This window comes from Antennarius striatus, chromosome 5 (genome assembly GCF_040054535.1).
Source record: "Antennarius striatus isolate MH-2024 chromosome 5, ASM4005453v1, whole genome shotgun sequence".
NCBI classification, from domain to species: Eukaryota; Metazoa; Chordata; class Actinopteri; order Lophiiformes; family Antennariidae; genus Antennarius; species Antennarius striatus.
This window is the reverse complement of record NC_090780.1, coordinates 14451142-14476796: the sequence shown is the minus strand read 5'-3', so window position 1 is coordinate 14476796 and position 25655 is coordinate 14451142. Positions and strand designations below refer to the sequence as shown.

The following is a 25655-nucleotide window of genomic DNA, read 5'->3' as shown; positions in this document are numbered from 1 at the left end:
TAATGACAATGGTACCTGTACAGACATGAGATCTAACTTTTGGTCAAAAGTTAGTAAATATAAATCTCAAATATTGAAGTAACTATTTTAACTAAACGAACTACTGTTGACTGTGTATAATTAAAGCATTACATAATTATGTGAGTGTTGTCTTGGCCTTCTTTTCACACCTGCCTTTGGAAAAACTGTCGAAACAAGTGTCCAGGCGGGATGAAATATAAATGATTCATGCAGTTTAGACACCATCACTTTGTGTGGTGCTGGACAGAAAATCAAGAATCTTGTTATAATAATGTAATCTGATTGTCTTGCATTAAAATACCATTCAAAGTGTTCAAAGGTGACAAAGGCTGAGGACAGGAACTGACTAAAAACCAAATTTAATGTTTTGTAGGTAAAAAAAAAACATAAAGGTGATGAACATATTTTCCTTCACTGTGGATAAAAAAACAACAACATTTGGCTTGTTCCATAAGGGGCCGCCACAGCATGTTATTTTTCCATTTTAGATTAACGTTCGTGTTTGGCAAGGTTTTTTTTTTTACACAGGATGCCCTTCCTGCCCCAACCCTCTGCATTTATCAGAGTTTGGGACCAGCCTACAGTTGACACTGGCTTGTGTCCCTGTAGTGCTGCAGATGCCATAGATTTAACCTGAGGCAACATGCATGCACACTCCTCTGTGGATGCAGATAGGAATATATCAGCCCCAGACATCAAATGTAATGAAATCAATCTTTGTCTCTGTTAGTGCGGTTTGAAACAGAGGGGCATGAAGCCATCTTCAGCATCAATATTAGACATGGTGTAACGCCTAAACTGTACAACACGGGATCCAAAGCAGGTAGAACACCATACACACACAAAATCTAAAACAAAAACAAAGCAGCAATGTTTCCCTAACTGGCATTTGTTATTTTAATTTAGCAGACTACAACATCAGCGCCCTCGTTACTATTGCAACAAAGACATTCCTGAGGTACGACAAACTCCAAGATCTCATTGACAGCGTGAGAAAATTCTATCCTAATGTCACCATAGTGATCGCCGATGACAGTGAAAATCCCAAAACCATCTCTGGCCCTCATATTGAACATTACATCATGCCTTTTGGAAAGGTAGAGAACACATTTATTTTCACATTTCTGTCATTTGCTATTGATTCTCTTCCACTTTCAAGCTCTTGTTGTATGTTTAAGGGATGGTTTGCTGGAAGAAATTTAGCTGTCTCTCAGGTGACAACCAAGTACTTGCTGTGGGTGGATGATGACTTCATCTTCACAGCTAACACTAAGCTGGAGAAACTTGTGGATGTTTTAGAGAGAACCACCTTAGATCTGGTGAGGAACAGGGGATTAGACTGTTTGGGTTTTTCTTGGATGTGGCCATCTGGTGGTTTTGCTAACTGTGTTGCTGTGTGTTTGTGGTCAGGTGGGTGGTGCAGTACGAGAAGCCACTGGTTATACTGCCACCTACAGACAGACCATCTCTATAGAGCAAGGGGAAGAGGATGGTGACTGTTTGCACGTTAGGAGAGGATTTCATCATGTCATCCAAGGCTTTCCCAACTGCGTTGTTACCGATGGAGTCATAAACTTCTTCCTGGCTCGCACTGACAAAGTCCAGCAGGTTGGCTTTGACCCTCGCCTTGCCAGGGTCGCTCATCTGGGTGAGTACTGGTGGTGTTTTCTATCATCACAGAAATGTTAATAAGTGATGGTCACACATAAATCAGAGCAGGATGTGAAAGTATAGCCACAACCATTACACACTGCTACACACAATGTATTTACAGCAAATCCTTTATACTGATGTTTCATATTTGTGCTTTTTACTGAAAGGGAATTTTACAAAAAATTGATTGTACAACTTGTTTCCGTTTGGTTGTATTTTGTCGGAGCTTTATTTCCCTCCCATGCTAATTAGCGTGTTGTCATCATTTTCTTCCCAGACCACAGTTCAATACCCACCAAAACACTCATCTCAAATGCACTGAAATGTGTTGTGTGATATTTTGAGGACACATATTTTTTTATGTTCTTCTTTCCTTTTTATCGTTTTTTAAATTTTGAAAAATAAAAATGTTTACTTCATGTGATTACTGGGTTTTTGTTTCCAAATGATGGCTGATAATCAATTTTGTGTTTGTTTGTTTTTCTGACACCTCGCACAAATGTCACCCATACACTCAAGGTACGACTTTTTGCATTTCGAGAACCTCTAACAATGTTCTTTTTCCAAAATTATTAAAAACAGCTTAAACTGAACTAAACTTTATTTTTACCTGCTCTAAGATAAACACACATCGTATTGAAAGGCAAATCAGAAAGCAACTTATACTTTCTTTTATATTGTGTTGTATGTTCATTTATTGATGCTGACAGATGACAGATGTCTTATTAATTTATGATGATGAATATCAACAGTCATATAATATATGAGGACTGCTCCAGAAAGTTTGTAATTTCCATTAAAAACTGACAAAATTCAAGCACATACCATAGTTATACTGACATCTGTACTGATATTTGTAGTTAATATAATCATTTAGTGTGAAAATACTACTGTCAAGAACTCAGCATTAATTATGTATAGGGCTATGAAATGAACGCCAAGAGTATAGGACTGACAGTAGGCAGTTGAATTATGGTGGTATGACAGGAAAAGGTAGAGAGTTGATTGACATGATGCAGAGGACGAAGGTAGACATACTGTGTGTCCAGGAGACCAGGTGGAAAGGTAGCAAGGCTAGAAGTTTAGGAGCAGGGTTCAACTTGTTCTATCATGGTGTAGATAGGAAGAGAAATAGAGTAGGAGTTATCTTGAAGGAGGAGTTTGTTAGGAATGTCCTGGAGGTAAAAAGAGTGTCAGACAAGAGTGATGAGTCTGAAGCTAGAAATAGAAGGTGTGATGTTCAATGTTGTTAGTGGGTATGCTCCACAGGTAGGATGTGAGCTGCAGGAGAAAGAGAAATTCTGGTTGGACTTTGACGAAGTGATGCAGAGCATACCTAGAAGTGAGGGAGTTGTCATTGGAGCAGACTTCAATGGACATGTTGGTGCAGGAAACAGAGGTGATGATGAGGTGATCAAGGAGAGGAATGCTGAAGAACAGATGGTGGTTGACTTTGCAAAAAGGATGGAAATGGCTATAGTGAATACTTTCTTCCAGAAGAGGCAGGAACATAGTGTGGCCTACAAGAGTGGAGGTAGGAGCACACAGGTAGACTACATCTTGTGTAGACGTTGTAATCTGAAGGAGATCAGTGACTACTAAGTAGTGGTAGGTGAGAGTGTAGCCAAACAGCATAGGATGGTGGTGTGTAGGATGACTCTGATGGTGAGGAAGATCAAGAGGGCAAAGACAGGGCAGAAGACGAAATGGTGGAGGCTGAAAAAGGACGAGTGTTGCGTGACTTTTAGGAAGGAGTTAAGACAGGCTCTGGGTGGTCAGGAGGTGCTTCTCGATGACTGGACAACTACAGCTAATGTGATCAGGGACACAGGTAGGAGAGTATTTGGTGTGTCATCTGGAAGGAAAGTAGATAAGGAGACTTGGTGGTGGAATGAGGATGGTACAGGAGTGTATACAGAGAAAGAGGTTAGCTAAGAAGAAGTGGGACACTGAGAGGACTGAGGAGAGTAGACAGGAGTACAGGGAGATGCAGCCTAAGGTGAAAGTAGAGGTGGCAAAGGCCAAACAAGGGTGTTATGATGACTTGTATGCTAGGTTGGACAGTAAGGAGGGAGAGACTGATCTATACAGGTTGGCAAGACAGAGACAGAGATGGGAAGGACGTGCAGCAGGTTAGGGTGATTAAGGATAGGGATGGAAGTCTATTGACAGGTGCCAGTAGTGTGATGGGAAGATGGACAGATTCCTTTAGAAGTTGATGAACGTGGAAAATGAGAGAGAACAAAGACTAGAAGAGGTGACTGCTGTGGACCAGGATGTAGCAAAGAGGATCTTAGATAGTGAGAAGATGCCTGAGGAATGGAGGAGAAGTGTGCTGGTGTCCATTTTTAAGAACAAGGGAGACGTGCAGAGTTGTGGCAACTACAGAGGAATAAAGCTGATGAGCCATACAATGAAGTTATGGGAAAGAGTAGTGGAAGGTAGATTAAGGGCAGAAGTGAGCATTTGTGAGCAGCAGTATGGTTTCATGCCAAAAAAGAGTACTACAGATGCAGTATTTACTTTGAGGATGTTGATAGAGAAGTACAGAGAAGGCCAAACGGAGCTGCATTGTGTTTTTGTAGATCTGGAGAAAGCTTATGACAGGGTGCCCAGAGAGGAACTGTGGTATTGTATGAGGAAGTCTGGAGTGGCAGAGAAGTATGTTAGAGCGGTGCAGGACATGTATGAGGACTGTAAGACAGTGGTGAGGTGTGCTGTAGGTGTGACAGGAGTTCAAAGTGGAGGTGGGACTGCATCAGGGATCAGCTCTGAGCCCCTTCTTGTTCGCTATGGTGATGGACAGGCTGACAGACGAGGTTAGACAGGAATCTCCATGGACTATGATGTTTGCAGATGACATTGTGATCTGCAGTGAGAGCAGGGAACAGGTGGAGGAGAAGCTAGAGAGGTGGAGGTTTTTCCTGGAAAGGAGAGGAATGAAGGTTAGCTGCAGTAAAACAGAGTACATGTGTGTGAATGAGAGGGACCCAAGGGGAAGAGTGAGTTTACAGGGAGAAGAGATCAAGAAGGTGGAGGATTTTAAGTACTTAGGGTCAACAGTCCAGAGCAATGGAGAGTGTTGAAAAGAGGTGAAGAACCGTGTACAGGCAGGATGGTGCGGGTGGAAGAAAGTGTCAGGTGTGATGTGTGATAGAAGAGTTTCAGCTAAAATGAAAGGAAAGGTGTACAAAACTGTGGTGAGACCAGTGATGTTGTTTGGTCTAGAGACAGTGTCACTGAGAACAAGACACTAGACAGAGCTGGAGGTAGCAGAGATGAAGATGCTGAGGTTCTCTTTGGGAGTGACCAGGATCGATAGGATCAGGAATGAGAACATCACAAGAACAGCACATGTTAGAGGATTTGGAGATAAAGTCAGAGAGGCCAGACTGAGATGGTTTGGACATGTCCAGAGGAGAGATAGTGAATATATTGGTAGAAGGATGCTGAGTTTTGAACTACCAGGCAGGAGGCCTAGAGGAAGACCAAAGAGGAGGTTTATGGATGTAGTGAAAGAGGACATGAAGGTAGTTGGTGAACTGTGAAATGAACACTAAATGTTTATAAAGTCAAACTGACAACAATCCTTAACACTCAGTATAGTGTGCAGGAAAATAAACATATCTGAAAAATTTACAAATGAAAACTTAAAATCCACAACAGCGGACAAGCTCATCGGCCCATATTTTATTCTAACGTGTTTTATTATTTTCATATTAATTTCTGATTTAATGGCAGAGACAGCATCTTACATTGACATATTTTTGCAAAGACATATGACTATGAAAATCTCTTACCAATATCCCAGAAACAGCACTTTCCCTCCTCTCATGTCTCAGGACTGTAAACAATCCTCTTGAGTTATTTTTAAAATTTGATCTAGCTGATGTGTTTCCATAAGAATTTGAAAAAAGTTGTTCGCATTTAATGACTACCCCAGTGAGTGAGCTGTTATTTAGAACAAATTGAAGTATTGAATAATTGTATTTGTTTGTTTTGCAGAATTTTTCATCGATGGCTTGGGATCTCTCCACGTGGGCTCTTGTGATGATGTCACTGTCAATCACGCAACCAAAATCAGACTTCCCTGGGTCAGCCAGTCAGAGAGCGATAAGACGTACGCTAAGTTCCGTTACCCACTGGCTTCCTCTGATGCTACACAGTTAAAAAATGGCCTCCTGTTCTTCAAGAATCGATTCCAATGTTTGACTCATAATTAGTTCATACCCCAAATTTCTCTTCTGTTTCTGAGTTGTCAAAGACTTTTTTCACCACTGCGTCACATCAGATAAGGTTTCAGACAAAACCATTGGTTTGACTTTTTGAAAACTTTCCAAGACCTGAGACTTCACCACAGAGAAAATGCGTACAATTTAGCATATTTATCTGCATATAGCTATGTGGAGAATTAAGAAGACCTCATTCATAATTAATGTCCAGACACAAAAGTTCAGGTTTTCTTAAAAAATGAGAGTAGAAGGGAATCACCTGGAGCAACAAGCATATTGTTTGATTTCTAATTAAAACACAGACTTATCTAAAAAATACATTCTTGAATTGTTGTAGTATAGACACTGACCTTTGGGTGGACAGCTGGTGACATTAACTTAATTTGACCATATCAATCTCTTTTTTTTTTTAAAAATTATACTAATGTAAGTTGAGGCGTGTGTCCTTTTTCAATTTGCACTTTCTAAGAACACTGATCTTGGAATAGCAATAGTGGCATCAGAGAGCCTGAGGACTAAGTGACACTTCCCAGAAAGAGACAATCCTGCAGACACAGAGCATAGCTGTACTTATTATTATACGTTATTATAGTATAGTTGTACTAGCTATACTAGCTACTGCCAAGTGAAGAACACATTCAGAAATGTTTCCTTCACTCCCTGACAGACTTGTCACGTCAAATCTGGTGTGATCTAACCTGGCAGAAGCCTTGTTTTTCTTTCTCTGGTTTCTTCAACAGTTTCTGTCCAGTGTGCACTGATAAAAAAATAATAAAAGACTTGAGTGATTTCATCATTACATGCTGTAAAACAATAGTTGAATGAACCAAAGTGCATGTTTCTTTTTACTCATAAGAGATGAAAAAGCTAGAATGAATAGGATTTTGATAATAAACTGAAGACACTGTATAAGAAGTGACAGCGTGAGAAGAAAACTTTAACGCCATGGCCTTTATATGGGACCCCTGCACCAGTCTGTTGTTAATAATAATTCATTTGTTGTTAGCAAAGTGGCGCCAGAGATTTATTTACTAACTTTTCTTAGCTCAAGAAAACTGTTTCAGCCTAGTTTTGTGTGATGCTTCTGTTTGTTGTGTTTTTCTCACCAACATGCGATCAATGTTATTGAAGCTCTGTCGACAGAGGTCAAAGTCAAACTTCATCAATATTATAAAAAGCTTTTTTTTTATTTTGTGTTACAAAGTTTGTCTCATGTTACGATCTACCTTTGATGACAGATCTATTGTTCAGCTGATTTTTTAAAGTTTATTATTATTATTATTATTATTAGTTTTAATTATTATTTTTATTGTTATTCATTATTTATTTTTTCAAACAAATAATATTTATAGTTTTAACACTGAAACCTGCCTGTTTCAACCAAAATCACTACTGTTACATGTTGGATAACATTATAAGCATTGAAATTTTTATTTTGAAATGTTACTTTATTAAAATGTCTGTGAAACTCCTACCTTTTATTTCTTTATAATCTGCTGTCTTACGTAGCTGACAGACACGGTCAGTATTTGAACCAACGACACTGAAGCATCCACTTCACCTCCAAAAGCAGAAGAGAGTAAACCATTACTGTATATGAGTAGAATTTAGCCTTGAAGGATGTGATTATTTCCAACTTATTTATTAAGTTGAAACACTTTTTGCATAATGCACAAAAAAGAGAGGCTCTAGCATAAGGTAACAGAGTTCCTTCACCTCACTGTCAACCAGCTATGAGTATCTAGCAGTAGCACCCATCATAAGCTCTGTAACTGAAGAATTGCAGTGTGTGTGTGTGTGTGTGTGTGTGTGTGTGTGTGTGTGTGTGTGTATTTGTAAATATGTTCTCAATCTCTCCACTAGAGGACACTGTATACAACATTTTGTTTGTATTATGCCCTTCCATATACAGTAGGTTGAAAAATATATTTTACGCAAACCACCTTAAGAAGAGGGACAAAGACGACTTTACTAAGAGCAGGTCTGAAACCATCAGTCTTCTTACTGAAGCATCTTGATTAATAGTTTCAAGGGGAAAAAATCACTGCAGCTTGCAATTTTGTGGTTTTGTGCAGACTTCTAAATTGCTACACACAAAAAAAGTTTCAAGTTGAAAAATCATATACATGTTTTGACCATTCATACAGTAGAATGAGAATATGGATGGATTAATGAACGGACATGTAGGGCACAAACAGAGGTGCCCAGGGGTTCAGAAGTCCATTGGAAGGCACACCAAATAATTACAAAGAGAGGCTAATTGATGAACAGATGTTAAAAAAAGAAATTTACATGCAAAGAGGTGAAAATTAGTAAAAGAGATGCAAATGAAGCCTAAAGATGCAAAGTTATGACAAGAACAAACAACTAACCACATGGACATAAAATGAGAACCAAGAAATCCAAAAGACTTTTAAAAACACTTAAAATGATTACAAAATTGTCTATTCTGCCACGAAGAGACACAAAACAACCACAAAGACAGAAGTAATTACAGCCTATAGCAGAAGTGGAGTAAGTGTTTACATGTCTGTGACCACATTTCTGTTTATGAATGGGAAACTTGAGAAAATGTTTAAGTTGCAACATGAGCACTGAATTTTTTTTCTGTTTTTACAAACACGATGACAAATCATTTTGAACCTTCCTGAAAGACGCCACAAGTCAAAGCGACATATTAATACGATCCCACATATGAGCTTATTCACATTCTTCTCTTGGTTAGGATACATGGTTCTGGAGAGTTTACAAACGTGCTTAGTTCAGATAACGCTTTAACAATGGCATGGTTAAAATAGCCCACCATAGGGAACAACACTCTTACTGATGGGAACACACAAACACAACTCCCGTCCCACAGTGCAGCTGGAGTCTACACCCCCTTGTATTACGGAATCCTCTGTCTCGGAAGATGGTTATTCAGCTGTTTAATTTTGTAGAAAAAAATCAGATCACAGATCAGTATTCTTCCATTTAACAACCTTCCCATGTTGTTTGTACTGGGTCCAAATCTTGTAGCCTTGATTCATGTCAGTCCACTTGGTGCAGCGGCTCTCCAAGGTGTGATCCCTCCTTTTTAGCTGCAGACTAACAAGCAGATCTAATCTGATGCAGGTGTTAGTTTTCTGAATGAAAATTTACAGGGTGATTAGACTAAATTTTATACATAATTATTTCGTCAGAATTTTTTTAATTTCTTTTAGTGTTTCTTAAAGCAAGAAAGTTGTTATTTGAAATGATTTTAGTTTTGTGTCATGTCTGTGATCTGCTTTTTTTTTTTTTTTTTACAGAATTAAACAACTGAATGAACATCTTCCTAGACCGGTGATTCCATCATTTTTGATAAGGGGTTGTATCAATCTACAACTATAGTATTTATTTGAGACACTCACAATGAGAATGCAAAAGTAATTTGTAATCACCTTCAAAGGGAAGGAATGTGGAATTATGAAAGTATTGTACATTATAAAAATATCCAATGAGGATTTGTCTTTGGAAAAAAGTAACAAATTTATACAAATACAAAATGAAGCTTTTTCCATGGTGCTTCAGAACTACAACTTCATGTTTCAAGAAAGGAAAATACGTATGTGAGAGAGAAACACAAACATCTCGATGTCTTGAGTTCAAGATTGATAGAGACAACACTGACAGTCACCCCATCGAGGTTTTCTGACTTCAAAATGGGAGCACTAACTACACTTGTCTGTGCAGGTCATTGTTCACTTTTTGTTGTTAGGTTGATGTGCCGAATGGCTTCTACTGCGATTTAAGGTGGTTGCCTGGATGCTGGGGGTCACATCCTAACAAAAAAAGAGATACACATGGTAAATGCTTTTGTATATTTGAGGGATAAATGGTAAAAAGGATAAAGACATCTATCATGTGTCTGAACACATTTGAACTTTTACAATTTGAGGCTTTGATAAGGACAAAAGATTTCCCACACTTTAACTTATTTTTCTGGCTTTTTAGAAGTCCTTAATAACAATTTATTTTACTAGAATAGGACTTGATGACAAACATCACAAAGCAATTAACAACAACCATAAATACACAGATAAATCCGAACTAAAAAAATAACACTGAATTTTATTGATGAATTATTCGTCATAATTACAGCTAACACATTGGCAAATTTCAGCTAATGCACACAACCAGCAGGAAGGGAGCATAGTCATCCTTAATTTTGAGTCATGTCTCAATAGATGAAAGATGACTTAACATGAGACACGTATCAGCACGGCTGAACCTAAAGCAGGATGGCAACACTGCTGAGCCAAAAACACAAAGAAAGAGAAGGAGAGGACAAGAGCGTCTTTGTGGAATCAAGCCAGATAAGCATGTTTAATAAGAGCGCTGTGATCACCCCATTTCCTCCCATACTGTATGTGGAAGTCTGAACAAATAAGATAAAATAGCAGGTCAGTGTGTTTTCCATAAACTGGATGCCTGAATAGCAAAAGATGAGGTTGACCAGGTTTGTAAATCTATGCAGAAACAATAACAGGATGTTTGACAAAGGCACACAGTGACTCATTTCCCCTCACCATCAGTGACCATCACAACAAACAGCTTCAGGTTGCTGAAGAAACTCCATCAATCTCACCAATTTAAAAAATTTAACCCCGATTCACAGTAACCCTTGCCAGAAACTATATCACACAGTGATTCCACATCACACACTTCCGGGACAAGTGAAAAGTTAAACCACCACTGAAAAAGAAGAGTTTTCATCCACATGGGAGAAATATTTTCTCACTTGCACAGAAAGCATAGACCTGTTTATGATACGTAAGCATTTAAAAATGTAATTTTAAAAAAATAGAACTGCAGACGATGTACCTGTACGCTATGCTGGCTGCTGGGGGCCAGGCCATTGAACGTCCCACAGGTGTCTCTTACTGCTGTGCACAAACTGAGTTGTTGATGGGAGGGAAGTGGAGGATGAGTTGCTCGAGATGTGGCAACGCAAGGATTAGAAACCTTGAGAGAGAAACAGAAATCACAGATAGACAGTGTTGTACAAAGACAAAAGTATGAACATTCAAAATATTTCTGTATTTGATGGAACGTTGCTGCACACTGACCGTCTTTGAGGCTGGGCTGTGTTGTGGAAGATGCAAAGAAGGAAGGGAGATGTTGTGAGGCAGCTGGCAGGACTGCTGACGCCGGTCCATCGATGCAGACGAGTGTGGAGTGTTCAAACCCAGGCTGCTTGATTTACTTTCCCTGCGTTGATACTCTATTGGAGACTGAAGGGCTGCAGCGGACACAAAGAGAAGCAAAATCATTCAAATAAGCCTAGCTCTTAATGTGTGGTTCAGGAAATACTTAAGTCTTGTACCATTAAGGAAGTTCCTTTGAGTCTCTAAGATCTGGACCACGTCATCAAACCAAGCTTGCCGTATTTCTGGAGATGATGCCTGCATCATGAAGCGCATCACACTGCTGTCAGGCCTGCGGGAGGTCAGGACGAGACAGCATGGATCTTCCTCAGAGTGTTCTTCTACACCTAAACAGCTGACCTGAAGCACACAGAGACATTAAAAAACACTCAACTAATTTTATTTAAATTAAGTATTTTGTTGTAAAATCAGTGTTTCTCGCACCTTAATGCTGTTTTTAAATGTGTAGCCTGGCAAAGAGAATCCTTTTTTCTTATCGATGGGCTCACTGAAAATGACCAGCTGCTCAAACAGAAAAACCCGCCTCTCCTTGGCTTTGGACAGGAGGCCGCTTTCCTGCTCACTGACAGAGAAGGTATCCTGCTGGAGAAGCTTTCCCTGAGCTGTGATTTTCCCCTGAAACAGTATGTGAATGTTGTCGTTGGTTATACGTTTTTTTAAAAAAAGACACGCCATGACTGACTGCGATGAACAATCCATAACTCACCTCGAAACCTTGAAGTCGGCCCACATTCATCATATCATTACAACGCTTTGGCACAAAACACATCACCTCCACTGCCCGCTGATGGAAGGAGGACAAATGAGAGAAAGGTGAAGGTTTATTCCCATTATCATTGCCTGTTAAAGAGGTGAACCATCCTAATTAAATGCAGTGTAACTCATCATTCTCTCATAAAGGTAAAGTCATTACTTAGTAGAAAAAAACATGATACAAATTTATGTATTGAATGTATTGTATGTATGTATTGGTCTTCTACCTGCAACTCCTCAACGTCTCTTCCAGCTTTGCTGTAGTATTTCAAGAAATCCTGGGGTGTCGACCAGAGAGAGAGAATTAATTTGGGTTTTAATCAGTGAAAGCACATTGCCACATTAAAATTGTAAAGCATTCATCATAGTGGGCATGATTACTTAACAAAATAAAAAGGAAATATGCATTGACTGCACACTCATCTGCAGGGTTCCTATTCACAATTTTTGGTTACAATACAGAACATTTATCGTAACTTATAACAAAGCAATGTATGAAAAACCTTCAGCAGCAGCTGATACTTCATGATTCTCTGAACAGGCTTGATGAGCAGATCGTTGAGCTGCAGCCTGTGACCCAACTGCTGCCTGAGATCCTGCAAGGAGGCAAAAAAGAAAAAGAAATTATTCCTAAATAATAAGAAAAACATGTTTGGAGAGATCCAGTACAAATGACTACAGAGCAAAAGTTCACTCACCTCAAAGTAAGTCTCAATGTACTCGGAGACAATGTGCTCAGATTTGGGTTTGTTCTGACAGTAAACGACATACATATGAAGCCGGCGTTCCTGGGAATGAAAGGATTTGTGTAAACAGTAGTGTGAACTCCAACATTTCTCTTTTATGTTGTTTTCAGTTTGCTGAGAGATTTGGGAATTTTTGTGTAGGACCATTACCTCAATAAATATTTTCAGTGAATGAGAAACAATTATTTAATTAGCTGTATATTAATCGAGCATGCAGTACACCAAGGGAAGTGTACAGAGACACAGCTGGAAGAGCTGAACCCTTTTTCCCCTAACTTTTCAACTACATTTTATTTTGTCTGTTACAACAGTAAATATGTACAGTGCACAGCGTGTATCCATAGGCCACTTTTATAATTTACAACAGTAAATAGTGTATCTTAATCATTACCTTCAGTATTTACTTAACTTTTTGATTTATATTTCGCTCTTCCTTTGACTCAATTAGTAGAGGGTTTGTTTGTTTTTTCACTTTTAAGGCGACTTGTGAACATAACTGGTTGAGAAGACTTCCATGGAGTATTGAAATCTGTAATTCCTACACATTTTCACACACAATGTGGTCTCTGCAGAACATCTTTATCATGGCTGTCAGCTTCAAGCACTTTTAAATCAAACCAGAATTATTACAAAACCTTTTATTCTGCAGCTCCACCTGCAGACAGCTGATCTCTGGTAATAAAACACATCTGGGTGGAAGTGGGCCAGTGCTTTGTACCTAGTTAGAAGTCTGATCTTTGAGACAGCTACAACCTTCTGCCAAAAATCTTTCATCCACATTTGTTACTCACTGTTCCATAGACTCACATGTTTGATAAAGAGCTGGGCCAGGCTGTCTGGATCACCCACACAATTCTCCAGCTCTCCCAGGAAATAACTGTGTGACACAAAGTGATGAAGGTCAGGAAACAGTCATCAACCAAACACAAAGACTCAGAAAGAGAAAGACGGAGAAAGAAAACTGTTAGAGAGGACACGACACAAGCTGAACCATTATGAAACACGCTGAAGAGAGAAGACAGAAGTGAAGCCTTCGACTCACTCCTTGTGCCAGTCATAGATCTGGTGGATGTTTCCAAACACAATCCTGTTCTTCTCTTTCATATCCTCAGGAACTCCCTGATTGGTCATTGTGGCCATGTAGCCCTACACACACACACACACACACACACACACACACACACACACACACACACACACACACACACACACACACACACACACACACACACACACACACACACACACACACACACACACACACACACACACACACATTGTTAATCATGTCAGAGGGCATTCCAGGTTAAGTCATCTTAAGAATCCCAGGTATGTATGTTTTGCATAAATGTCATAAGGCATAAGTTTTGGTGGAGACACACCTGCACTATGAGTCCAAGATCTTCCACATACAGCCTCTCTGTCTCCAACAGCTCTGTCAGCACGTATCTGAGAGGAAGATTTTGAAATAATCACTAGCCTGTTTGAAAAATATAAAAATCATAAGTTTAAATACATGTGATAGGAACTTTGACTTCTTGGGATGGACCTGTGCCTTTTAGCTGAGACATGATGGAAGGATTGATTTCACTGCTTAATCTTATTATCTACTTGTCTGCAAGAAAGCAAATGTGACTCTGTTCCACTCTTATGCTGGAGGTGAATTCCTACATGCTCTTCTCTAAGGCAATGTTTCGCTCCTCTTCGCTCTCCATTGCAGCAGACCACTGGCTGCCTGAGTCAGCAGTCACAGGACAGCCTTCCTGCCCTTGGAGAGTGTTGATGCTAGATCTTTGACTCTGAAACACACAAGGACGATAGTAAAGCTTTTATTGAGCATCACTGTAAATTTTGACATGAGGAGACAGAAAGCAAGTCACCCTGATCACATTTACTCGACCATTGTACTGTACTTACACATTGAGGATCTTATCTTAATATCTATATTCTTTAGTAATGCATCAGTGAAAGGAGATGTTTTCTTTTAAATGTCAGTACATCTTGTAAGTAACTTTTCCATGGAACAACTTTGCAGTAGTTCGAAAGCCCAACTTTATCTTTTTATGGAACATCCTCACTCTGTTCCATTGATTCCTTCACTTCAGAAACGGATCCGAGCACTTTGAAACACTTCCAGTCCTGCAGAGCTACCCTGACATAAAAGTAGATCATTAAGTGTCGTCTACAGCATCCCCTGATGCAACCAGCACCATTGGTAAAAAAATGAAGATGCGGGGATTCTAATCCTGTGGAAAACTAATTCAGTTTGGAAAGTCATGCCAACTCCGAATCCCAAGTAACCTGATAGATATAATCACTTTTTAATGTCTCTCCTTGCTTTCGAAGAGACAGGAGTGCAGAGACGGTTGGAAAAGTAGACTCAATCCTTGCTGATGAATGTGAAAAATGAGCAACATTTTAACATTTGTCAAGTGATGTAATGAAGGCTGGGGTGACTGACCGCTGCAAAGATCAACCTTAATAGCAGGAATATCATCCGAACAATCTGCACACAAGGAAGGTTTGCACATTTTTTTCTCTGCGTCTGTATTCTCAATGATCATCCCTCTGCGGTCAGTTTGTAGGCCAAAAATGCACCTTGTGTTCATTTTGTCCTACACCTTGTTAGAATTGACTGTTCACACAGTGCACCAGCAGACACATTTCTGGCTTTTCTGTCCCATCTGAGGCTAAGTCAAACTCAATCTCCACTCTGGTTTTGATTCACTAGGACACAGTCATTCAAACGGCTGTGCTTGATTTACTTATCTCTTTAAATGTTTCTTTTTTTCATTACCAAGAAATTCATAAGCTTTTCTAAAAACCGCAAAGACATTAGTTAGGAGAATGGTTCCATGTTTTAGGAATGATAGGTCTTTACTGTTCAAGCAGTAGATCATCAATAATGTTTCTATGGTTAACATACTGTTTAGGTGAAAGAAGCGTCAAACTAGATTATTACACATTAGATTTAGAACCAACCTCTGTCCTAATCTATCAACTCACAAGATCCCCTAGAACTTTGAGTTTTGTCTTCTATGAATCAACAGCCTTCAAAGAGGACCAGTAACGTTAGGTTCATTCCATAAACCCTTTCCCTCACTGGTGTGACATTTAATGCCGTGATTTATCTTCCCATACAGCCCATGGCCCTCAAGTTTTCATAGTTTAATTAGCTCTTCTTTGCTGACAATCTGCTCCAACACTGACCCTTTCTTAGCCTGTTACAGACTGTATGAGTCGTTGATCACTTCCAGATGCTGTCTAGAAAAGCTCGTAGGATTGAATCCACTCCACAGTGCCTTTCAAGGAGTAATCAGTACACTGAAGGGTCACCAGAGAGAAGTCACTAGGGCTTGTGTGAAATTTTTCAGAGCACATATACAGCAGAATCTGTGCTTTTGGCTTGGTGCATTGGTGTAAGTTAACTGATGTGGGCTCAAATAACTGGACAGGATGTGCATTGACATGTGCATGTTTACAGTTCGCAGTCTCAGCGTGAGCTCCTTGATACATAAGTGTGTGTCAGTATAAATGTATTCACCATTTATATTCTTCAAGTGTGTTTGATGATAAGGGATTCCACAGAGAGAAATACACTGACTGTGAGGAGACAGACGGAGCTTTTCTCAGTCACTGTGTCCAGTGAATGGTTGTCTGTCTGACTATATTCCCCAGCTTATCTTCCTGTGCACAATTATCTTTATATATTCTATCTTTTAATGTTCCTGTCAACCGGACAAGCACATCAGAGGATATACAGAAGATTTTAATAGACCCTGAATGCTTGTTTCCGTCTTGATAAAGGTTGGTGTAATACATAGACATCACAGAATTCTTTGGAAAGTAGCCCAGGACTCATCAAATAGATCATTTAATTTATCAGTCAATCCTTCATGAGGTCAAACCAGTTAAATAGTTATAAATATCTTGGTATATTTGAGTATATAATGCCCTATCTTCCTGAACCTTCCTGAAGAAAGCTTTGTAAAATTGACAGTCTAATTGCTATGATTATGAGAAAACAAGTTACACAGATGTGCAGTCTGTACAGGATCTTGTGATTCTATTTTGTAGTAAAACATAATCAGCATTTCCTGTTGGCTCATTAATGTTCCATTTTGAGGAATACAGCTCTAGAGCTTAGAATAAGTAGAATAGAATAGAATAGAATAGAATAGAATAGAATAGAATAGAATAGAATAGAATAGAATAGAATAGAATAGAATAGAATAGAATAGAATAGAATAGAATTATTACCAGACTTTTTGTGTCGTTGCTTTGCACAGCCTCTGATATGTTGCCCTCACAGGACGTCTGTGTGGGGGGGACAGCTAATGGACTCAGTTGACTGTCTTTCCACTCCTGTACACCAAAAACAAAAACAAACAACAATATAATAATGTGGCGGTCTAATAGTGGCCTGTGTGTCTGTTTTCAAGTATCACCGTGTCTGCAGAAGCCAGGATGGTGTAGTTGTCCTGTGGTTCCAGAGGCCTCGGCCGAGGTTCACAGTGTGACGCGAGCAATGGCAACTGCCTCTTCTCTGGCATGCACATCTGCTTCTCAACTTTTGCAACTCCTGCTCTGGAATCAGAGCTCAGCTTGCGGACAGGGTTGGAGAGCCATTTCTTGAGGGCGCTGACAGGGTGCCGTGGTCCTCCAGACGAGGAGTGTGAGCAGGGGCTGGAGGTGCCTGAGGCCTGGTGGGGCACAGAGCTCGCTGATGGGGGGATGCTGCCGTCAGTGCCCGCTACAGAGTATGACTCTACCGCTGAGAGACATAGAAAGAAGATGAATGGGGTTAAATTGCAGCAGCAAAAGGTGGTGTGCATCCTCCCAGGTCAAATGCTGCACACAGATTTCTTCATAAAAACCCAGTTCAATTTCCTGTCTTCAGACCGAACTGTAACTTTAGAAGCTGTAGCTACTGTACATACTGGTTGTAAATTATAATAAATGCTAAAACAGGACTAAAAGACTCATAACGAGCAATTAATGTTAGAAATAAATGTTAGAAATGCAGCACTTTAACAAACTGAATTTTAAAATTGTGCTGAAATACAGAAAAAGCTGAAATTAAGCAAAATTGAGCAAGGAAAGCTTTTTGTTTATAATGATTTATATCAAATGCTACAAAATAACCACTGCCTCGTATTTGCTTTACGCTAGTTCACATCCTTCCTGAAGGATTTCAAAGTCAAACGGAAATACTCAAACAACTACAGTACATTGCAACTGCAAGCTACTGAAATAAATGCAAACATACTTAATAACTCATGAATACAGGTATCTGACAAAAACTTTGGCAACACAAATCCTAATTCATCTTAGCTTACACCTGGAAGACTTTATCTAAGCACTGGCTTTTAAAAGTTGATGCCTGAACGGTTTCAGAGATATACAGTACACGGGATTGACAGTTTCCAGTTTTGAGAAAATAATGTGACCTAAATTCAGGCAGAACTGAACCCATCATGTTTACGCTGGACTGTCCTCATTCCTTCAGCAACACTGGATTGACACTGGAACTGACACTCTTTCACACCACAGCTGGATTATGTTTCCAGCTATATGACGCTTGACTATGGAAACTGGTATTTAATCCTCTGCCACAGCATTTTAATCATGCGCGCTAATGTCAACACTTTGCTCTGTTCTGCAGAAGATATTGAAGTGGAATGTTTCGTGAATCTCATATTATCCTTTTGTGCTTTTCCAAGAAGTCACTGTTCCTTGTCAGCACATTTACATAAACTGTAACCATAATAATCAATACTAAAAGATCACAATAAACTTAATTAATTAACTTAAGGTGGTATAGCTCCAGTCGGACACAGGTTTTGTTGAAGACAGAGAGCCGTACATGTGGAACTGTTTCTGTGCTGATAACTTTTTTATGTTCTCAGGAGTAAATCCATCCAGCTTGCAAGGAAGCAGATGTCTAAGACTCATTCTTTGTAACACCCACACGAACAATGTAGGGATGACAGCAGAATGACACAGCAGCCGCCCCTGTGTGTGTGTGTGTGTGTGTGTGTGTGTGTGTGTGTGTGTGTGTGTGTGTGTGCGTGCGTGCGTGTGCGCGTGCGCGTGCGTGTGTGTGTGTGGAGGGGTGGTCTGTCCTTGTATGACCATCTTTGCATGGACTAAAATAAACATCATTGAAAGAACTTTTTTCTTTTTTGATTTGTAAAGACCTTTTGGTTGTTTGAAGTCTAAGACTTGGTTTTTATCTTAGCGTTGTGATGTTTAGTCTTGGTGATTGTAAAGTTTAGAGCTTAGTGCATTTTACAAGTGTGTGTATTTGAACATGTGTGCTTATGTGTCAATAAGAGCAGGAGTGTGTAGGGTGTGTTGTATTTATGTGTGGTTAATGCTTGAGATTTGAAGCCATAGACCCTTGGGCGTTTTTGCTAATCTTCAATATGAATCAATAATGAATAATTATGGATAGTAATAATAAATAGTGCCCAGACATTTCTAGCCATTTAAAGAAAAAACAGAAAAATTTGAGAGAGAAAAAAAAGAAAAGAATTTATTGGGAAAAGGATAGACATTCCCAAGTAAGATGAGATGCAAGTTGTCCCTTGGTTTCTGAGGTTTCCCTCCAGTCGGACACAAACATCTTCTGTGGACCCAGGAAGAATCCTGATCAGATGGCTGATCCACCTATAGTGACTTGTTTCAACAAGAAGCAGAAGCAGCTCAATGCTGACCTTTGTTCCTCACCTCTGTCTCTAAGGCTGAACCACCCTCCCACCTTACAGTAAGAACGCTCACAGAACTACGTTATCTCCGTAATGGCTCTAAATGTGAAGTCTTTCGGCTGGACTCTTCCCTCATTTCTGCTGCATCTTGAGATTCCACACTGTTTAAAGAATGTAACATCAGAGCAACATCCCAGATGTGAGAATGGTCCTACCTAAGATTCTAAAAATGTCCAGACAGAGAATACTGCATAGAATCAGCTTGTGAACAGCTCTACAAACTTGCATACAAACCATTCGCATCTAGAAAGGACATCGCTGTTTGTTATCAAAAAAATGTAATTTGTTCATCATCTGTTGATGTGATGTGAGATCAAAATTAATGGTTAAGAAGCAGGAGATATATTTACATACAAAAAAATCAATTAATAATCAAAATAAATCCTGGTAATTCTGTAATGTGCATGTAAGCACATTGAACATTTAACAAACGTTTAACTCATATGACATGAGAAGTGTTGATTTATTTTTATGCAGTTGTCAGGGTAGAGGGATTTGACATGGAGAAGTATTTCTTTATCTGTGTCTCTCCTTCTAATTAATGCATACTATTAACTACAATTTTACTGAATAAAACCCATAAATGGTCATGGCCGGTAACAGAAGGAATCACTGACATTCTGTTTGTAGCTAACGGGAAGTATGACAATGGTTTTAGACATGTTATGTGCTTGGCTTTTATTTGCCTGAATAGAGGAGCTCACTTCTGCCAGTGCTTTTTGTTCTGTGCTGTCTGATGGATGAAATAACCATTAGTGTAATCAAACCCAGTCATATATTTGGTTAAAAACTGCTGGCGTCACTTCCTGTTGGAAAGCTTTCAAATATAATATCTCCGAAGATATACACAGGAGATTTAAAGACACACCACAGATTTTTTTCCCCAAATTTAAGAAAAGTGTTCCTCTAGTTTAAATCTGGTTGTTCATCAAAATGTGGGCAGTTCTATGGTAATTCTCAAAATAAAAGATTTTTATTTTATAATTGACTGTTGTGAGAACTTTGACTCTGAAAGGACAAAATCTACGTTACCTATGTAACATTAACACTGAGGATAAAATTAATGCATGAAAACATCTGCAGGAATGCCACAACTCAGGAAACACAACCAGGACCCAACCACTGGCATGTTGGAGATTATTTAGGGGTTCTGGAATGATCATCAGTCAGTCCCAACCTAAAACCCAGTTGGTTGATTGATTCATCCACAGACTAAACCACAACTCTGACAGGTCTGGCTGAAGAGTAGGTCAACACGCCCGTGCTTGACATGGGAAGGTTGTGCCATGAGGAGGAGGATTACTGCTGTAATCAATGCTAATGGGACACACTAGTTGAGTTCTGTGTAAAATGCATATGTTCCAAATGTATTGCCTGAGAAGAGTATTTTGCTTTTGATGTTTATTTTAACTGGTCTCCGTGTTTTTATAAAAGTAAGATTAATTTTTAAAGTTAATATGAAAGAAAATACAAGCCTGCTACCACCGTGGCCCAACCACAGAAAAGCAGATTAAAATGAAAGATTGAATGAAAAATACAAGTTGTTATCATAAGTTGTTGTCAAGTAAACATATCAGCCATTTTTATTTTGTTGCCATTTTGTCTTAAGAGGATCACACAGATCCCCTGGGCATCTTGTGCAGATGTCACCAGGGCGACTCCCTAGGGAGGTGTTCCTGACACGTCCAGCTGGATGGAGGCCTCTGGGCAGACCCAGGACCAAGTGGGGGGATTACATCTCAACACTGGCGTGAGAACGCCGTGGGATCCCCCAGTCAGAGCTGGTGGATGTGGCCAGGGAAAGGGAAGTTTGGGGCTCCCTGTTGAAGTTGCTGCCCTTGTGACCCGACGAAGGATGAGCAGATGAAGATGGATAGATGGATGGATGGATGGATGGATGGATGGATGGATGGATGGATGGATGGATCACAAAGTTTGTTGATCCAGAAGAGTGAAAGACAGTAATTATTTTCTTCCTTCAAAACTAGACACAAAACTACACATCACAGCACAGAGGAGAAGCCTCTAGCCATGGCATCTTATTATTAATGACAACTTCCACTGGTGAGAAGCCTCATTTAGTTAACTTTTTATGTTAGCATTGTTTTGGACGCTTCTTTTCAGGCCAATGAGGAAAGAAAATAGGTTCGTTGATTATCCTGAGTATCAAAGAGATTTTTGTGTGCCACCATTATTCAGGATAAGGCACATATTTCTGCAACTACCATAAAGACAAAACAATCTAGATGGACAAATAGCACCAGAAACTGCTTGTCTGATCACAGTGTACACCAACCTCTACTAAATTTATGGCTACATTTCCAACCCTATATATTCATACATAGCAGTAAATAGTTATTAACCATTGGCTTGTATGTCAATAACAAAACAACAACAGCAAAACACTCACTCTTCTGAAGATTTTTTTTTTTTTAAATGCTACCTCAATTGGTTTTGCTACTGCTATGGTACCCCAGGGAAGTTACACGCTGGTGAGATCCACCAGACATCTTAACATACATATTTTAATCTCTATTTACATGTGCACTTGCATAATGCTGGATTAAATTCATTTATTAGGTCATTTGTGTTTGCTAACATGCAACAGTATGTAAAAAATGATTATGATAAAAGCTAACGACACATCACATCACACATCACGTGCAATAATATCCTGCATGTTGATAGCTGACCCAGATAACATTTTTACAGTGTAGCAGGATCTCTCCCCATGTCTGCTTCCATTTTCTGACACCGCAGCGGACAAATGCAGACTCTAACGATTCTTCATCTAACTATTTCACTTGCAGTGTTTGCTAAAAATCTCATACAGGAGGAATTTGTGAATGTTGGTCTCAAGAATTTGAAAATGGCATTTATACTTTCATACAACTTTTTGAAGACAGGACAATCTTCAGCCGCTAATCCAAATATGAATCACGAGTTACACTTGAGCCTGTCTCAACTGACTACGGGCGACAGGTGGGGTACACCCTGGATAAGTTGCCGGTCCATTGCAGGGTAAATTGGATGCAACATACATGATAAAAGCACTTGGATCTGAACAGGACTAACAACCCCTTCCTGTCTGACTGCAGCATTTGGCCATTTCGCCTCGTATGTTTAATTCAAACTAGTCTGAGCCTAGAACCACCCTCAAGCATCAGAGATCCATTTACAAACTATGTGAAGACATTATCTGACCTGGAAATATGAACTCATAATTCTCCTCTCCAGGTCTTTCCTATCGGTTCTTTGATATAGCAAGCACGTTTGTTTTTTTGTTTAGTTATTACACCTAATATATTTATTTCCATGTCAGTCAATAAATGTGAAGAAACATTTCATTTTTTTCTCTTACATGGATTTTGCCCACTCTGGATGTTTGTCCTATTGATGCCGGTTGCGTTTGGCAACCTGTGTTAACATGACCACATCCAGACTTGTTATTGTTGGGCTTCATCTTTGTTGTAAAACTATTTCATAATTAACATGTTAAAAATGAGAGACGTCCTCATCTTCTCCATCTCCCCTCACTGACAGTCTGAGTGGCGTCAGATTTTAGGTTTGCCTTTAGAGAGTAAGATGAGAATGCATTCCATTGGCATTAGGTAGAGATCTTGTCGTGTTCCCAGAATCCAAACTATCACCCATATTCTATATGACACAGAGCAACATTTACATTTATTTAATGATGTGTTTCTGGACACCTATTCAATGCGAATCAAATATTTAGTGTCTTTTTGTTCTGCTTTGGTCTCTACCATCTCTTGAGTATGTTTGTTCAGCAACTACATGCTCCACTATATTCACCAGCTAATCATCATCATCCATCATCAGCTTTCTGTCTGTCTTCCATCTGCCTGATACAAATAGAGAGGATGTTAATCATCAGGCTGTTTAAGCTAGAACAATGAACCGAAAGGTCTTAAAAAGCTTTGTAGAGGTTTTATAATAGTTCTCTGTGAGTCCATCACAATCAACAACATTTTCACATACAAGTAGCTATTTGATCCATTGTTGACAAAAACAATGCTGATTAAAACAGCTTAAATCAATCATCATTTTGAACTTTGTATATGCAGTTTTGTCTATAATTAATTCATGTTTTAGTTTTATCTTTACAAATTATCATATAATTGCTTCTCCTCTGAGTTTCTAGACATTAAGTTCAAATGAGTGTCAGTTATCCCCACGGTTCAGTGAAACACACAACCGCCAAATGCAAAAGTGAAAAATGACTGAGCCTATGGAAAGGCTGTTGTGTATGTCGGTACTCCATGGTACTAAACACTTGGTGGTGTGTTACTCAGTCATGTTTACTTCTTCACATACTGGCAGAAATGATCTCACACACAATCGTGGGCTAATGGACCATTAGTCACAGTTTCTGAGGCAGAGTGATGTATATGTTGATGGCAATGAGATTGGTGGAAGGACCTTTAAGTTTATTTCCAAGTTTTAGTCTTTTAAATCTAATTTAAAAATATTAGTTGGACAAACTAAGCAGAATGAAACTTTCATAAAAGTATAAGTTATAAAAAAAAGAAATCTATTAAAAGTTACAGGGATAAATTGAAGCTTTGAAAACAGAGAGCAAATTTGTTATAACTAAAGAAAAGACAGGTCTTTCATGAAAAAACTGTTTATTTTAATGTTTCATATGTTTATGTCCCAGACCTGTTAGAACAGAACAACTCAGAGAGGAACTGTTCTGTAACCATTCTCCATGCAACTGGAACAGCAAAGGATTTAAGGTTTCGGGCAGTGATGGGACGTGTCTGTGATTGAACATGCAGCTGTAACACACATGTGAATGTTTTTTAGGAATGCTCCTGCTCTGAAACACAGTCGCACTGTGTGGTGAGAATAAAGGCTAAGAAAATCACTGTCTGTTTTTACATGCTCTTAAACACATGTCTGTACATCTGGTGTGGAAAGAGTTCCTGACCCCGGAAAAGAGATGATTCACTGACGTTAGCAAATGTATTCATCACGTTGGATCAAATGGTCACGAACTTTCTGTTTTTGGATCTCAGATTCATTGTAGTAAAAATTAGAGCCCCAAGCTAATCATAACTAGTTTGGTGTTATAATTAGTATGAATTCATTGCTATTACTTGTAATTAACAAGGAACATCATATCTGGTTACAAATAGAAACCACTGGACTTTGATAGGTCCTCCATAGGCTCAATAGGCCGTGGACTTTATCACTCGCATTCTTCTGATACTCAGAAGTTTTCTGTGTTTTTTAAAGTCAACTGGACTTGTAGGAAAAGCTTGACGACATGTTCCTGTCTTCAAGCTCATCCAAGAGGCTTTGTCAGTTCTGAAATTTAATATTATAACTTATATATCATGTGATATATGCCCAATCACCTCAACAAAAAGTGGTCATGATGTCAAACGTTTTCCAAACAAAAAAACAAGCCCAGTTTCCGTTTATTCATCCCATCAAGATTATAATGACCTGGATGACTAATAGGTATAATAATAAAAATATCTATAGCATTTAGTGGTGCCTTTGCAAATCAAAGTTGACTGAACAACCATCCTCATTTTCAGGTGAATATAGTAATTTAAAAAAAAAACACATTATCAAAATTATTCCCCTCATATTTGCAAATAAATTTCTTAACTGCTGAATACTTAACATTTAAATAGTCTGATGTATTATTATTAGTCTATTCTTTAATTCTGAGACTTTTATCTTATTAAAGTAGCAATGTCATTCTCACATTCACACTTTCTTGAATCAGGCTCTGAACACAAGGACAAAAGGTAGACAGATTTTCCCCTAAAAATGACATTACTTCCACTATTTAAAAAGTTCATTTTGAAAAATGATCACAATGTCCATCATGACAAAACCCTGTGCACAAATATATCTGTTTATGACTATTTGAGACTTTCAGAAAAGTAACTCAACATCAATTCAAAAGCAACTACAGTAAAATTCTTCATGAAGAGCATCTACATACCTCCAACTCGAACAAAGCAGCATCCACATTTGTTGAGCAGTTTTCTGAACAGGTTGTGACACCCACACCCTCCCTGGTGGTGACCCCCTCTCATGGTGAGTTACTAACCTCCAGACTATCAGAGCCAGGCATCATGCTGGACGGACACACTCATAAGCACATGCACACACTATTCCTGAGGTAATATCCTGAGGAAATGGGAGGAAGAGTGTGTGGAGAGCTCTGCAGTCATATTCATGATCTGAGTAGGAACCGCTGGCACTATCCCATGATATGAAGGAGAACAGTGGCAGTCCTCTCCCCCGCTC

At 39.1% G+C, this 25655-nt stretch overlaps 2 protein-coding genes across 6 annotated transcripts in view; one reads left to right on the top strand and one right to left on the bottom strand.

Annotated features, from left to right (window-relative positions):
• b4galnt1b (beta-1,4-N-acetyl-galactosaminyl transferase 1b) overlaps positions 1-9592 on the top strand; it is a 16582-nt gene extending 6990 nt beyond the window's left edge. For 2 of the 5 annotated variants that reach the window (XM_068314598.1, XM_068314597.1), the window contains 4 exons: positions 752-844; positions 928-1340; positions 1432-1669; positions 5680-7378. In XM_068314598.1, coding sequence (XP_068170699.1) covers positions 752-844; positions 928-1340; positions 1432-1669; positions 5680-5897 — 962 coding nt within the window. In that variant the 3' untranslated portion in view covers positions 5898-7378. Of the gene's footprint in view, positions 1-751; positions 845-927; positions 1341-1431; positions 1670-5679; positions 7379-9196 lie in introns of those variants that run through there. The other 3 variants (XM_068314602.1, XM_068314601.1, XM_068314599.1) reach the window with 3 other exon arrangements.
• Positions 8305-25655, bottom strand: arhgef25b (Rho guanine nucleotide exchange factor (GEF) 25b). The gene is made up of 16 exons (XM_068314596.1): positions 25348-25655; positions 17043-17368; positions 16855-16959; positions 14266-14393; positions 13977-14043; positions 13637-13740; positions 13402-13471; positions 12547-12636; positions 12352-12444; positions 12076-12126; positions 11802-11879; positions 11519-11710; positions 11254-11434; positions 10997-11169; positions 10752-10892; positions 8305-9709 (listed from the first exon to the last, which is right to left on the bottom strand). The coding sequence occupies exons 1-16, from the start codon at positions 25439-25441 to the stop codon at positions 9629-9631; spliced, it is 1974 nt and encodes a 657-aa protein (XP_068170697.1). The 5' UTR covers positions 25442-25655; the 3' UTR covers positions 8305-9628.

Bases quoted from the DNA above. Each gene is read 5' to 3' on its own strand.
- arhgef25b (XM_068314596.1), bottom strand. From the start codon at position 25,441: ATGAGAGGGGGTCACCACCAGGGAGGGTGTGGGTGTCACAACCTGTTC. The intron at 14,394-16,854 runs GTAATAATTCTA...TGTGTGTTTCAG, and splicing joins GCAACGACACAAAAAGTCTG to AGTCAAAGATCTAGCATCAA. The intron at 12,127-12,351 runs GTTTTTCATACA...TCGACACCCCAG, and splicing joins AGTATCAGCTGCTGCTGAAG to GATTTCTTGAAATACTACAG.